General features: G+C 39.0%; 2 protein-coding genes across 2 annotated transcripts in view; both read right to left on the bottom strand.

Moving 5' to 3' along the window:
* Positions 1–6,617: 6,617 nt before the first annotated feature.
* On the bottom strand, positions 6,618–10,178 carry LOC146140938 (smoothelin-like). Its single transcript, XM_083392922.1, has 2 exons — positions 9,943–10,178; positions 6,618–7,614 (listed from the first exon to the last, which is right to left on the bottom strand). Exons 1-2 carry the CDS (start codon positions 9,975–9,977, stop codon positions 7,410–7,412), a joined length of 240 nt encoding a protein of 79 aa, XP_083249048.1. The 5' UTR covers positions 9,978–10,178; the 3' UTR covers positions 6,618–7,409.
* LOC146140939 (uncharacterized) overlaps positions 8,995–15,615 on the bottom strand; it is a 52,463-nt gene continuing 45,842 nt past the window's right edge. Inside the window, exons 12-16 of the mRNA XM_083392921.1 lie at positions 15,407–15,456; positions 14,751–14,938; positions 12,846–12,948; positions 12,015–12,166; positions 8,995–10,333 (exon numbers count right to left, since the gene is read on the bottom strand). Of these exons, the coding sequence (XP_083249047.1) occupies positions 10,204–10,333; positions 12,015–12,166; positions 12,846–12,948; positions 14,751–14,938; positions 15,407–15,456 (623 nt within the window). The 3' untranslated portion in view covers positions 8,995–10,203. The remainder of the gene's footprint in view (positions 10,334–12,014; positions 12,167–12,845; positions 12,949–14,750; positions 14,939–15,406; positions 15,457–15,615) is intronic.

Raw genomic sequence — 15,615 nt, forward strand, 5'->3', positions numbered from 1 at the left:
AGTAGCCTAATTTTGGCTTCTCTTTATAAAAAACCTAATTTCAAAATATCGAATATATATTTCTACATTCACCCTTCCCTAATGGTATATAGCATTATCGGCAAGAACAACAAAAGAAAACTCGCAAAAGTTGCAAGTCATGCAGATTTGTTTATTTGATAATATTCGACAGCGTAGTAGTTGTGCGCGCGTGTGCGTAAAACGTAAAACTCGAGAACAAAATCCGATGCGGTTTAGAAAGGGGGGACGGGAAAGAGAAGTACAGGGTTAGTTGTGGAAACAAAAGGAAAAAAGAAGCATCAGGACAGTAACAACAGATTGACGCGGAACACACCTCTGGTAGGCTGTTTCCCTCGTATAGGAGCAAGCCAAAAAAACGATCTTTTTCTTATGATTGAACTACGCGCTAAAACCTTGTGTTTGTCGAAAACGGAAGAAATACAACAAAGAAATCGTTGCGGAAGCCTGACATAAAATCCTATAAAATTGATAACGCATAAGACGTACTTCAATGCTCATTCATCTGCGAAAAAATGGCATGATATCTGTACAAGGATTTTGTGAAGTTAAGGTATAGTTATATGTGTTTGTATGAAGTGAATACTACGGATGTACGATACTTGGTATTTTATTCCGATACAACTATACCAAATTACGTCACTACTATGTTTAATGAAGCCAAATATAACAAATGATGAATTTCAAGTATTGTGCTGAATATAGCTTTTGCACTAGGAAGCCTAGTAGCCTATATATATTTTATTTTAAATGGAATATTTTGTTGAGTTTTGTCTTTGAAGGTTTTTAACTATATAGATTGGATTGCAAAATATGACTCCTACACACAATTCATTTCGTATCGGATCGGCACCGATACCGCCCAAGTATCGGACGAGTACACAGACACTACAACTTAGCATAGTGTATCGGCTCCGATCCGATATCATCGGAATACCCAGTCAGGTGATAAGGCAATGCGCACGAAATTACACCAAAAGTATTTACAATGCGTTCTGATTCGATTAAAATGAGATCAAACATAATACGATGCGGTGCGAAATTACAGATAAATTATTCAAACACCGCGAAAGAAGCGCTGCAAAAAATCAACTCCTATAGAATCAACGCCACGTAAATTCGCCCACAGAATTCGCCTTAATATGACACATGTTAACAGAGTCCGAAAGTGGAAATAACTTGTTATAATTTTCATTTCGCGAATCGATTTATTATATTTTGACTGATTAAAATCTGCTGCCCTTGGTCGGAATTTTTGTTCCTAGGATCATGTGGGTCAATCCTTGTGTTGAAAGGAACCAGTCGGTCGAATTTGTCTGTAAAGACAAGTACAAAAACAAGACGTTCGCGATCGCGTTGAAGCTAAGATGAGGGGTATAAAAAACATGGTGCCTCTTTTAGAATTGCACATAGGATGACCGTTAAGCCGCCAAACCAGTGCAATCGGTCTCGTCTGGCGATATGGTAATGACGCAAAGCCAAGGAATTTTTTTTATAGAACTTCTTTAGGTGTTCGACTGTTGGGTCTCCTCGCCTTTATTGCCACCTTCCGGCCGCGGTTCGATCTTTGTGTTGAAGGGAACCAGTCGGTCGAACCTGTCCGTGAAAGACATGTACAGCATCACCACGTTGAAAACAGCGTTGTAGCTGTAGACCAACGGCATAAAGGACATGGAAGCACCCTCAGGCACGCCCACCATAATAAAAACCAAAAAAGCGACGTCGGTGGCCACGCAAATACCGGTGCAGATGCTCAGGCGAACGATCACCGCTTGTATCGTGTTGCCGCTTCTGCCACCACGGTTTCTTCGAAGGTGACTGGCAATGGGGTAAAGCACAAGGCCAAGCAGTATGAACTGTACCAGGACGAAGAGCATATACAGCACCACCTGGATAGCCTGTCTTAATTTGATTCCAATAAACCGGGTGATGGTGACACATCCGACCGGCGTGCCTCTTCGTACGCCAAGGACATCGATGACGATCTTTCCAAGTGGCAGGACGACTACACCAACCAATGTCGAGTAGCTGATAACCAAGATGGCGAGCGGCACCGTTCGGGCGGCGGTCGGGTTTGTGTAGAAGGTGTGCTGGCGCAACCAGAGCACCAAGTATACGAAGGACTTGTTGAATATGAGCAGGAAAATGGTGACAATCGCGTATAAGCTGCACACCGCGTCGCTCAAGTTTCTGCCGCAGACCTCGATCAGAAACAAGCAGGCCTGAAGCAGTAGCATTGACGGTGCGATGGTACAAAGACGGTTGGTCCACTTCAGCGATTCCTGGCCGTACTTCCACTGATACCAGGACGCGGCCACCGTCAGGTAGAGACTGATGATCAGCACAGGAACCAGCATGATGATCTCAGCCGGGCGAGTCACGTAGGGAACGAAGTTGACTTGCGTTGTAACATTAGATGGATAGACTCCGTTCTCTGTACTCACATGCAAACTGCTGGTGGAAGTTGTCATTGGGTTTTGACTTGTTAAACGTTTTACAACTAATTGGAGTCGGCTGTTTTTAAATTACTTGGAGGTTCACAGTGTTAAAATTTGAGGCTTCGGACCTGTGCGACTACCACCAACCTGGCTATTTGCTTAAAAAAAACTTTTCGAAACTTGCTTCATTCACGGCGTAGCTCGACTATACACTGACGGTCTGACACTCTGACAATGATGCTGCCACATCAGTAGGTGAAAGGTAAAAGGCCCAACGTTTTCTAGATCTTGCTCGGAACAAACGTAAACACATTAGTTGAAAACCGACAAACGCGGTTATAGTTTCCGATGAGCACTTACTCCTAAACACATGTTTGTTGTATCAATTAGTCACGTTCTAACTGCATTAGCGTCCTTCAGGTATAGAAACGTTGAACTACTGACCTCGCTGTCCATCGTATTGTTCCAACATACACATCTATAGGCATTAGGCATAGTTCCATGCCGTTAAGAACTGCTTTTAATTAGATTCAATCAGGGTTTTACAATCTTCACTGCCCCATTACAAACCGTAAACTAAAAAGAAAACGAAATGATATTGGAAGCTCTCACGAATTCAGAGTTTTTTGGCAAAATTAAACGTTGCTTTGGCCGCGCCACAAAATCCTAAAATACTTGCGCAAGTGCAAAAACAATGAATAAATATGCAGATACTTCGAATTGATTGCTTTGGCGCCAATTTTTCCTTAGTATCTGTCATTTAGTATGTTTAAGTATAGTTGATGACCATTCTTTTTGTGGACAGCAAATAAACTGGGCCTTAACAATGATTTAACTGGGCAATGTAAACCAATCAGCAAATGCAACTACAGGTGCAATTGCCTCTAGCTATAACAAATTCAGGTACATTCACACATGGTTTACAAAAATGCACCTTCATTTTCAATTAAAGACCCATCAGTTATGGATTATAAGTAAGCCATTGGGCTACTTTTATGTATTACGTTGCACCCGTTAAAGGTAATTGTTAAAGTATAACCTTCATTTGTTTGTAAAGCAGCCGTGGTTCTGAGTGTTGTAATGACTTAGATAGACTAAAGTGCACTTAAGTCAGTGTTTTCAAATGACATAACTTGAAGAAAAACTTTGCCTGCAATGACTAAATCTTTTGGACAACTGACTTGACTTGCATTTTAGTCATTAAGCAAATTAGTGGTTAACATTCGTTGTTTTATTTCAATTAATGGTGGTAACTTTGGCGCAGTTTTTTAATTTCATTAGGAAAATAGTTTGCTATTTGTTTTATTTGAATTGGACCATTTAACATAATTTTAGTGATGATGTCTTGACTTGACTTGGACTGGCTAGAGTATTTAAATTAGCAATGACTTGGACTTAAGATATTTTGTAAATGACACAATGGGGTTTAGGTTAAAATAATTTGTTTGGCATACTGAATTTATTTTGTATTGATAAATACATTGCTTGAAAGCTAATGACAATACACAAAAAAAATCGAAATACAGAGAAACACATCAATTTTTAGCTAATCCTTACTTAGAAAAGTATAATAGGCCTACCTTTTGAGATGTATAGTCTTTGATTTACTTTTAGTTCGTAACCGCTTTACCTATAGCTTCAGGCTGTCCTGCTCAGAGCCTGACTCTGCCGCACGGCCGAGTCAACTGCACCGAGTCGAGTTGCGAGTTCGAATGCACGAGTGCGAGTTACTCGGTGTCACCGACCGGTCATGCGCTGATCACGTGCACAAGCAACGGAACTTGGTCAAAATACCGTCCATGCTGTGCCAGTAAGATGATTTGCAAAGCTGCTTGTTTTTTTCAACAATGTTGAAATGTTTGATGGATAACCCTAATGGCGAGTGTTCGATATATGGTGCATAACGATTACGACAAGACTAAGGATGTCCCACGTCATGGTATTGGAGCAGATACCCGATAGCTATTGATTGTATAGTTGGTCAATACTTTATACCTATCCTGTACTAAATTTGTGTGGTCATTTAAGTCATGCCTTTAGACATAACACAGTGAGTTCTACCATAAAAGTTACCTTTGTTATAAAAAAGTCAATTTTGAACTAAATGTAATTAAACTTTAGAATGTCAGGACTATTTCAGACAACAAAAATGGCCATGGAAATTTTAGTTTAGTAAGTTTTGCCATTTTGATATAACAGTGATGGTAAGTAGAGTAACAACATTATTTGGTACTACGAATTTGCTTGGATAACCATATTAAAGATTCAAATCGAAATACTCCAGACTAATGGGATTCAACAAAAACCTAAAAAATCTAAAATATGTAGCCACCTTTGAAAAAAAATCTCTCCTGGTTTATGGTTGCCACAGTGATTCATGCCATATTAATGGTATAAGATTTCCTTACGTTTGCCTAATATATCGGACATTAATTTTGGATGAAACTTTCACCTACGAAAGTCACCTTTGAAAGGACGAAAAACCATTGACCGAAAGAAAAGATTTTTTTCTGTTGGCAGTACACTAGACAAGAATGTCACAATAAACGGAACTGGAACAACACACATCAACTCTACGTAACGTAGGAAGTTCTAATTGGATTTATACCAGTCTAATCTTGACAAACGAAGTTGTAAGAATTGAGCAAAAATCATATTCTTAAAGATTCTCAAATGTCTCGGACGTTAGAAACGGCACCCCAACCCGGATTGAGAACCACTGGTGTACCGTTTCGACGTTGAGAAATGCACTTTTGACATGATTGTTGTTGATTTTAAGCTGTTGAATGTTATTCTATTTTCTATTTTGAACAATATTTGGGTGCTCTTATGTTTATAAAAATTATTAAAACCGTATTTTTATTTTGATATGTTTTTACTTGATGACAAGGTTAGTACTCACAAATCACTTTTTAAAAATTATGTTTTAATTTCTTGATAATGAAGCAAAAAAGGTCGAGTAACCGAAAAGGCCGCGTAGATTGACATCATACTACAATACAGATCAGTGCATAGTGTATCCAATTATTTGTTTCTGTAATAACAAATTGATCTAATTCTAAAAGTTAGTAGGACTGCATTTTATTTCGATTTTGGTTTCACCGATTTATATACGGAAACATTGTGATTAATAAAACAACGAAGTCCGTTTTGAATGACTTGACTTAGGGTTAACAGTTTGACCTACGTTTTTTTGTATATATGACTTGAAACGGACTAAATACAATTTTAGCAGTTTGACGGCTCTTTATTTTGGTGGTTCTTCGTTAAATGATGCTAGATAGGAAATAAATATGTTGTTTAAATAAATCTAATGACTTGGAACAGACTTGCTTTAAGAAAAAGCTGGGCTTAAACCAGTAGCCTGATTTTGATTTCTCTCCGTCAAGAACTTAATTTTAAAATATCTAATATATTTCTACATTCACCCTTCGCTAGTGGCATATCGGCAAGAACAACAAAACACACTCGCAAAAGTTGCAAGTCATGCAGATTTGTTTATTTGATAATATTCGATAGCGTAGTAGTTGTGCGCGCGTGTGCGTAAAACGTAAAACTCGAGAACAAAAACCGATGCGGTTTAGAAAGGGGGGACGGGAAAGAGAAGTACAGGGTTAGTTGTGGAAACAAAAGGAAAAAAGAAGCATCAGGACAGTAACAACATATTGACGCGGAACACACCTCTGGTAGGCTGTTTCCCTCGTATAGGAGCAAGCCAAAAAAACGACCTTTTTCTTATGATTGAACTGCGCGCTAAAACCTTGTGTTTGTCGAAAACGGAAGAAATACAACAAAGAAATCGTGACGGAAGCCTGACATAAAATCCTATAACATTAAAAACGTAATACGTGTTCAAATGCTATTTCAGTCTGCGGAAAAATGGCATGATTTCTGTACAAGGATTTTTGTGAAGTTAAGGTAGATATGTGTTTGTATAAAGTGAATACTACGGATGTACGATACTTTGTAGTTTATTCCGATACCGATACCAAATGACGTCATTCTACGGTCAAAAAGGCAAAATTAAATGGTTTATGATTTTTAGGGTATCACGCCGAAAATAGCTTTTGCGCTAGGAAGCACATATATCTTTTATTTTTAAATATAAAGTTTTCTTGGAATTTGTCTTTTCTATAGATTTGCAAAATATGGCTGCAATTCATTTCGTATCAGGTCAGCATCGATATCGCCCAAGTATCGGACGACTATCGATACTACAACTTAGCATAGTGTATCGGCTCCGATACGATATTATCGGAATACCCAGTCGGGTGATGAGGCAATGCGCGCGAAATTACACCAAAGTCATATTTTGCAGTTCGTCGTGATTCGACTAAAAAGAGATCAAACATAATACGCGGCGGTGCGAAATTGCAAATAAATCATTTGCCCACCCCGAAAAAAGCGCGACAAAAAATCATCTCCTATAGAATCAACGCGACGCAAATTCGCCCACAGAATTCGGCGTACGATTTGATTTGAAAGCAAAGCGGGGCCAAGCTAAAACACTTTCGGGGCAGAGAGAGATAAAACCTCGCGGCAATCGGATGGCGCTTTTCCGCTGCGCTGAAATACATAAAATATTCGTTTTATCGCTTAAAGGGCGCTTAAACACCTCGGAAGAAACATAATACTTCTGCGGGAAATTGAGACCCGATTCACCGCAGAACGGAGCGGCTACATTTGGGATAAAAAAACACAAAAGCGCGGTGGAAATACATGTATAATATATAACAGGCGGCTAAACACCTGGGGGGAAACGTAATTAATTGTGCGGGAAATCGAGACTCGATTCGCCGCAGAACGGAGTGGCTACACTCAGGATAAAAAATACACAAATTCGCGCGCGGCGGAAAGCAGATTGCGGCGCGCTTCGTCGCCACCTGGTGTCCACGCGCGACCACGCACGCAATGACGTCATAACGGCGTTGAAAAAAGCGAGCGAAGACTTGATTATGGCTTGATGGCGTTGGAGTCAACCTCGACGATTTCTTGCATTACTTTGATGGTGGGCGAAAGCGCCTTGAGCGGTTTCTCGAACTTTCGCATCTTGTTGTAAAGCGACTGGACGTAGGTGAAAACACACTTGCTGTCGGGACGGTTGCCCATGATCAGCATGTCCTCAGTCTCCAACAGCGGGTCAGCGTCGGCGTACTTTCTGCAAACCACCACATTGTTTTCGTTTAGTCTGGGCGACTTTTTTGGGGGGGTGTAATGTGTTTTGTGTCAGTTTTATTTTGGAGTGCGGTTGCTGCTTATCGGAAGTGATAAATTATGTCAAGAATGTAAAAAAACTCTTTTATTAGAATTTTTAAACAAATCAATAAAGGGGACGACTTTGCCGTTTTTTTCATGTGTATAGTTACAGCTTATCGGAACGGACAATTTTTTTTTTAAATATCGAAAAAAATCATTTTTTTATTACACAAATCTATTAAGGGGGTGATTTTGATTGATTTCATGTGCATAGTTATTGCTCATCGCAAGTGATAAATTTTGTAAAAAAAAACAAGAATCTTTTTTTTAAAAGAATTAAACAACAAATCTATTGAGGGGACAATTTTTTTGTTGTATTTGATTTCATTTTTTTTTCATTCGTTTAGTTACTGCTCAACGTGATAAATTTGCAAAAATTACAAAAATAATTTAAAACTTAAAAAAACCAACAAAATAATCTATCAAGGGGACGATTTTTTTTCGATAAAAAAACAACATTTCCGACTAGGGACGGTGTTTTTGATTTTTACAAGAATCGCGGCACTTTGTTTTGCGTTGCAACTCAAATATGCGCCAGATTGAAAAATACGTGGGTAATTGCGGATGTGGTCAGTTTGTATCGTGGCAGGTCACTTTTAAGGGAGGGGTCACTTGGTAAGATTTTAGCTTCTAGTTTTAAGACTTAATGTTGCCACCAAAAAATAATATTTTAATAATTAAGTATAGAAGAAAAATGTTGTTAATCTTTATGTATAAACGATTGGGTTTTTCTTCCAATGGAAACATTTTTAATGAACAACCAATTTGCAATGTAGATGCGAATAGTAACCTACAGTTGTCATGACTTAACTCACATTTTCAAATGGCGTTTTTAAGCAATTCTTGACTTGACTTGAGTTGAGTTTTTTGGACAAACAATTTGGATTAAAATAAAGGTTTTTCATTAAGCTTTTTTTTAAACATGGTTCTTTATCTTAATATTTGAACACAAAACAATTTGATTGCTAAACGTTGAATCAGTAATCGAATTTGGCGCTATTCGTAAGCCATAGAGTCGTTTTTTTTTTCTTTTATATATTAGCAATGTAGTAATGTTTAGATTGAATGTTTTCAACACAAATCACATTTTGTATTCATAATATTATGAAATAATCTTTATATCATGGTGTTTTGATATGGTAGGTTTTTCGTAACATTCTCGGGTATACTTAGTACAAATAAGCAACAACAGATTAAACTGTAAATTTTATATTTTCCGGCAATTAAAATAAAAGAGTAATTTTCAAAACTTTGCTTTTCACTGACGTGACACAAAACATCATAGAAAAAAAACTTGCCTTTTTTACTTCAAGTAAACATACGCATACGTATAATAAATAAATTATAGAAGCAACAGACAGCAAAATGCACAAGTGAAAGGCACTGCAAAACATGAAAATCAAAATTAGTATTTCACCAACGTCATGCGCACTCTAGCTCCACCGAGCGGCAAGCATGCAGGCAGAAATCACCGCAAAAGCAAATCATGGCATTGCGCAGCAGAGGCAATGTGATTGGTTGCTTGATTGATTGACAGCAAACTTTGACAAGGCACAGCACGACAAGCATATGACAGTGATGAGAGTGTGTAACATACAATGGGTGTTAAAACGGTGTCGGCATAAGTTTTTAACACTGTTCCTTCAACACTTCTTCTAAATATGTTCTAAAATAGCAAAACCGTGAAAAAAAAACAAAAAAAACTTTCTAACAATAGGAAAGCCATAATCCTTCTACGAAAAAATAAGTTTTTCCTTACCTAAAAGTTTTAGCAATATATTTAGGACTAAACTGGACTATTTAAGTCAGTAATGATCGTTGGGCATACACTTTACACTTAAGTTTACATTCCACGTTATCTTTTCACTAAAATTCGTGCAACTTTTATCTACTGCTATACAGAGCGTATGAAACACCCTCGGTGAAAAATTATCTTTTTTCTTGTTTTATTGGCGGTTACTTAGCAAAGGTATATAGATGAAACCCGCGAACGGTTAGTATTACTCCCGTTTTAATAATACGTCACGAAAAGCTAGCAAACCGAAAAAAAGGTTAAACTAAAAGAAAATCAGAAATAAATCTAAAAACAAAAAATACATATAAAATGAAGCTGTTATTTAAGCGCATATGCAAAGCGCATATATGCCAACGCCACTACTGTAGGCAACACAACCAACCAACGAACAGCAGTCCAGACAGACAGATAGCTAGTGTATAGAGAGAGCCTCACGTTATTACGTCACGGTGACATCGCCGCCGACGCATGGGGATGACGCGTGTGGTCGTGACGTGGACAATGACGTAGACAAAAGGGGGGCGGGGGCGAGATGTAGCAGCAGCAATTGCGATTGAAGGCGGCAAGATCAGGTTTTGTACAGACGGATTACTTTCAATGTTTCAAACGGGGGCTATAACACTGTGAGCGTCTTTGAACCTTTACAAGTGGGGGCAGGGGGGTTTCCCTGCTTCGTTGCCATGGCGACAAGCATTGTTACGTCATGCCGAGCTCGCGAATCTGCTTGTAGAACTCCATGATGTAGGTGTAGACGCACTTCCAGTCTGGCTCGGCCATTCGCACCATGTCCTCGGTGTCCAGCAAAACCGGGATATCCCCCTTCTCGCTACACGTGATGACGTCAGGATGCGGTGTGGGGGTGACGTGGGTGGTGGTGTGACGTCATCCGACATGCACGCACACACAAAACGCGAGCGACGGACCAAAACGGAAACGGAGAGGAAAACAAAAAAATCAAAAAACTTGGTCAGTTTCGTTGCGAGTTATTAGAAGGGTGACGTCATCTGAATCGGTGCTTGTGATTGGTCTACAAGTGGGTCACGTGATCACGCGCGATTCAAGGTCGAATCACAAGCGACACCATGCGTTTTTTTTGATTAGATCACCGAATAAACAAAATCTCCCGTCTAAGGTTGTTACGTGGTGAAATAATAGGTTTTTCAATTCTTTCACACCACTTTAAATCCCCGTAATTAATAGTCACCAGACAAAGTGGTTGGATTTTTATCTGTGACTAAAGTTAGCGGAAATTTGCTCGGCGGAAAAAACATTAGGCGGAAAGAGAGTTACTTGCGCATCAAATCGTCGCTTCGAGCGATTTTTGGACTGAACTTTTATTAATTTTTGTTCGAAAAATTAGTTTTGCGTTAGTCAAACTTTACTTTAAAGCAAATCAGGGAAACGACAGAATATATCATAAGTTTTTCAGCTTCAAAACAACAACGCAATCGGTCTTACAAAACATGGAGCTATTTCGATATTTTTTTAACTTTACAAGGTCTTTTGCAATCCATGCAGCCTTTCGAGTCACATTTGTCAAAACTACAAATAAATCACGCTCTTTCGAGGTGCAGCAAATTACACGACACTTTCCAAAGGCATTATCTTTCTCACGTAAATCGTTGCACAGACGCGCCGTGTATTGTGTGGATACCCTATGCCCGTTGGCTGTACACTTGTGTACAGCTTTGCATTAGGCGTGATTGATGTAAAGTGTTCAATAAAACAAGCACACACATATGTGTCTTAACTCTTAAACACTGTGATCTAGCCCTTCTGAAGCTGCTTATAGACCGGGGAGTCTGCGATGACTTTCGGTGTACTAGGTGTAAAGTGATCAGATTTCTTGGCGTTTTATGTCGGTCAGGGACGTTACCAGTAAATAAATGTGATGGACAAATCATCCATAGATTTGGCAAACGCTTATTTTCACTAGAAGCAGTGGGTTGCATTAGTTTTGTAAACATTAAATGAAATCCCCGCCTGGAAATCTTAAGCCAAGTCACAAAGGACAAACGAGAAAAAAACTTGGATTATAAGTTTTGTGCGAATTTTAAATGTACCATGGCCAATTTTCGGTAATTATATATGATGGACAAATGATAGATTTAGCAAACCCTTATTTTCACTGAAAGCGGCGGGTGGTACAAGTTTGTGAGTATTAAACAAAATTTAACCAGACAATTTTAAACCTGGTGAAAGAAAAAACGAAAAAAACTTAACTAGAATTTTCGTGCCAATTGTAAATGCACCATGGCCAATTTCGCACATTACATGGATGTGCAGGGTATTGCTATTAAAAACCAGCGGGATTACACAAAAATCACAGCTTTAGCGCTTTCGCAAAAGCAGACAGTATAGCGGGTGCAGGGTTTCCACACAGACACGAAAGCGTCGGGGTTAATACACGTAATCACAGTTCGGTGTGCGACGACGTATAGAGAACAACAGCAAAACGTTCTTTTATAATTACATGGGCGGGAGATTTTCGTGCAAGCGCAACTTACTGGGCTGTGTTGAAGGCCAGATCGAAGTTGTGAGCCCGATTGTTTGGGTCCAGGTCGGCAAACTCGAAAGCTTGTGGGAAGAAGTTGTGCACCAGAGCGCAGAAGGCCATTCCGTTCGCCCAGCTGCCAGAGAAATTGGTGATGTCCACGTTCTGCGCCGGAAATAAGTCGGTTAATTGGTTGGTTGGTTGGTTGGTTGGTTGGTTGTTTGTTTAATTCGCCGGTTGGTTGATTGGTTGGCTGGCTGCTGGCTAACTAATTGGTAGATTGGCTGAATAACTTTTGGTTGAGTAATTGGTCTGTTGTTGGTTTGATTGGTTGGTTGGCTAATTAATTGGTTGGTTGGTAGTTTCGTTAATTGGTTGGTTGTAAATTGGTTGGAATTGGAAATTAAAACTGGTTGGTATCGTTGGTACATTTTGGTATTTGCCTTGGCTTTGGAAACCAGTATTAGACAGCACATAGTCCGTTAATTCAATCAATGCGCTATTTCGGGTGCATGTAGTTTATTGTGCAAGCGGGAAACCAAGCTATAAAGCAAGAAAAAGTTGGTAATGTGCACTATATGTTCTGTAAATCGATTGGTTCATTGGTTAAACAGCAATTTGTTAATTGTCATCGAAGCTTTACCTGTACATGACAATTTACAACAGTAGGTTTAAGGATGCCTAAACAGCCCCAAACATCAACCACAACAACAGAAACAAAGTCTGGACAGTAACATGGTCACTTCATGCGCCCGTTGCAACAACAACAGGAGAAGGGATCTGCTGTCCGAGCATGAGCCATAGACCGCAAACCCTGTAGCACTTCACAACGATAATATCTCACCTCGTATCCTCTGGTCTTTGCCTGGCACCACTTGAGCAGCATCTGCTTCACGTTGTTGGCGTTGGGCACCACGAACGTCGGACTGCGGCCCACCTTCTTGGCCCTGGGTATAGGTGGTGACGTAACAGTTAGTGATGACGCAATAAAAAAAATAAAATAACATAAAAAAATTCGTCACTTTTTGTTTTTTTTAAGGGTTGGTGTTTTTGTGTTACTTTGCACTTGGGTGTATCGCGTTGTTTTTACGGTTAGGCTGTTTTGAAGCCTCTGAAACTTGACACTATTTCACGTATTTCCCTCAAAAACAAGGGAAAGAGAGATAAAATGAAACAAAACGGCCCTTCTTTCATGATTTTAGGCAGGTTGTAAAATTATTCAAACATGAAAAAAAAAATGAAATCGAGTTTTTATTAACTGCTGTTGGTTTCAATTATTGGAAAATATCAAATATTACTGACGATATTGGAAATATCAAATATTACTGACAATGCCTTTCCTGGCGATATATATAGGTTGACCTAAATTCCTAGCTTTAAGTATTCTGCTGTTGGTTAAAAGAAAGAAACTTCTAGTTTCACAAGTAAAAGTATTAGTTTACCTTTTTATTTCTACCAGCTTAAAAAAAATTAATAACAAGTTATTTTTTGAAGCTAGACCAGCTAAACCAAAGTCAATAAAGACATTTAAAAACTCCATAAACACGGGAGCTTTTGTCACAAAAAATGCGCCAATATTTAGATTTTTGTAGCGGCCAATTACGCGAAAAAGCTCGTGGTGAAAACATTTGAAAAGCCGCAAAAACATCAACACTGAATAATGCATGTGTGTGTGCTGCTGGTGTGGTGGGTGTATGTTAAGTTTGTCGGATCGCAAACTTGCGGCGAGCATTAATATTTCATTGCCGTAGTCACGGAGGCTGCGGGATTAGGAATGTTGTCGGGTAAAACAACTTGGGGTTGAATTTCGGGATAAAGCGCTTAACAGTGTTGTAATGACTTAAGTCAATGACTTGACTTTGCATTCACTCAAGTCACTGTTTTCAAACTTAACTTGACTGACATTTAATTAAAATGACTTGATTTAACTAAAGTGATTTAGACAAATGATATGCTAAGTAAGGTTGAATTAAATACTTTTTAGTAAAATTGGGTTATTTAAGCCACTTTTTAAGTATTACATGGTAACCTGCTATTGCTTTGATTGAAATGTCCGCTACTTCATTCCAGCTTTCAAGGCATTAGGCACTAGGGATGTCTTTGTTTCTGTTGTTGTAAAATTTGCTTTTGCGCTAGGAAGCCAATTTATCTTCCATTTTAATGTAATAGTTTCTTGAAAAATTTGCTACAGAAAACTCTATGTTGGATCGCAAAAAACGCTGTTCCAGCACAAATTAATTTGGTATCGGATCGGCACCAATGTTAGCTCTTAGCATCGGGTATCGGGTCAACCTGAGATCGTCTGACATCCCTGGTGGCAGATCTAAAGCTGGCCCCGTATACTTTAAATCAGGGGTTCTTAAACGTAGGGGCGTAGGGTACGTAGACTAGTTTTAGAGGGTGCATAACACTCAAATCGAAACATTGGTGTATATTTAAAAAAACGGGAAGAGAATAATGGAAATTTAATGAAAAAACGCTTTGGTGCCTTCTCCTTAAATGTATTGAATTTAGTCGAACATTTGTTGGAGCGAAAACAGCAGGTTTTTTAAGTCTATAGTTTTTTTATGACGTCATCTCTAAAAATCCCTGGTCCAAGCGACCCCCCCCCCAAAAAAAATGGGGGTTAACGTTAAAAAAACCTGCTTTAAAGCAACTTGAAATCTAACTTAAAATGAAGTTCCGAACTTAAAATTAAGCTCCTCTTGAAATGAAGATTAAAACCATGAGTCGCGTTGCCGAGACTTACTTGACTCCTCCGCCGGACGCCACGTCCATCTTGGCGAACATTTGACGAGCGTCCTTGGTGGACGTGGCCGGCATCGAGCGGTTCCGGGTCAAATCCCTCCTCCTCTCCGCTTGGCGGCGCTCGAGGTCCGCCCGACTTCCGGTCTTTTTGGGAGCGGCGTCATCATCCCGGTCGAAGATGCTGCCGACCTTGGGGGAAAGAAGAGGAAGGTGAAATGATTGGTTTCCGAGATGTACCTTGTCGTTTGTTTAGTGCTCTTAACCTTTTGTGGTAAAAAAACAGCAGTCCGGCCCGCGACTCATTTTAAACAAAAATATTTTGGGCAAAAATAAGCCTTAACATTTTTTATTGATTTCATTACTCTTGTATAGTTTTAAGGCTAAAGACGCTGTAAAAAAGTTAAAAAAACACGCTGTAAAAGGTTTTAATTTTTTTTTATTGATCCATTACTCTGGTAAGGTATCCTCGCATATTCCTACTTTTACTAGCTTGTTAAAACAAAGATATTTAAAGATTATTTTAAAAGGAATAGCACAATTTTATATTATGTGTATTACAGATATCCTTTCTGACCCTGCCTGGAGACATTTTCTGTTTATCATGCGGCCCGCTGTCAAAAAGAATAGAAGTAAGATGACACACACGGACAAACTTACCTTTTTGCTTCCTGTGGTGGCCATGTCCTTCTTTCCGAGTGAGTACTTGTCTGTGGACCAAACAACAACAATAATAACAACAATCTATTTAATAAGCGCTAAAACAAAGAACCAAACACAAAATATCGAGTAACATTAGGTCACCATCAATCGTTTAGGTGTGATTACTTTAATAAAATAAATATTTGTTAATTTATTTCTTTTTGAGG

The sequence above is a fragment of the Ascidiella aspersa genome, chromosome 6, assembly GCF_963924565.1.
Source record: "Ascidiella aspersa chromosome 6, kaAscAspe10.2, whole genome shotgun sequence".
Lineage (NCBI taxonomy): Eukaryota > Metazoa > Chordata > Ascidiacea > Phlebobranchia > Ascidiidae > Ascidiella > Ascidiella aspersa.

What these genes read in the sequence shown, in the direction of transcription:
- LOC146140938 (XM_083392922.1), bottom strand. Translation starts at nt 9,977, where the DNA reads ATGCGTCGGCGGCGATGTCACCGTGACGTAATAAC. An exon ending in TGTCACCGTGACGTAATAAC is followed by an intron (nt 7,615 to 9,942) that starts GTGAGGCTCTCT and finishes GGTGGTTTGCAG; the next exon opens with AAAGTACGCCGACGCTGACC.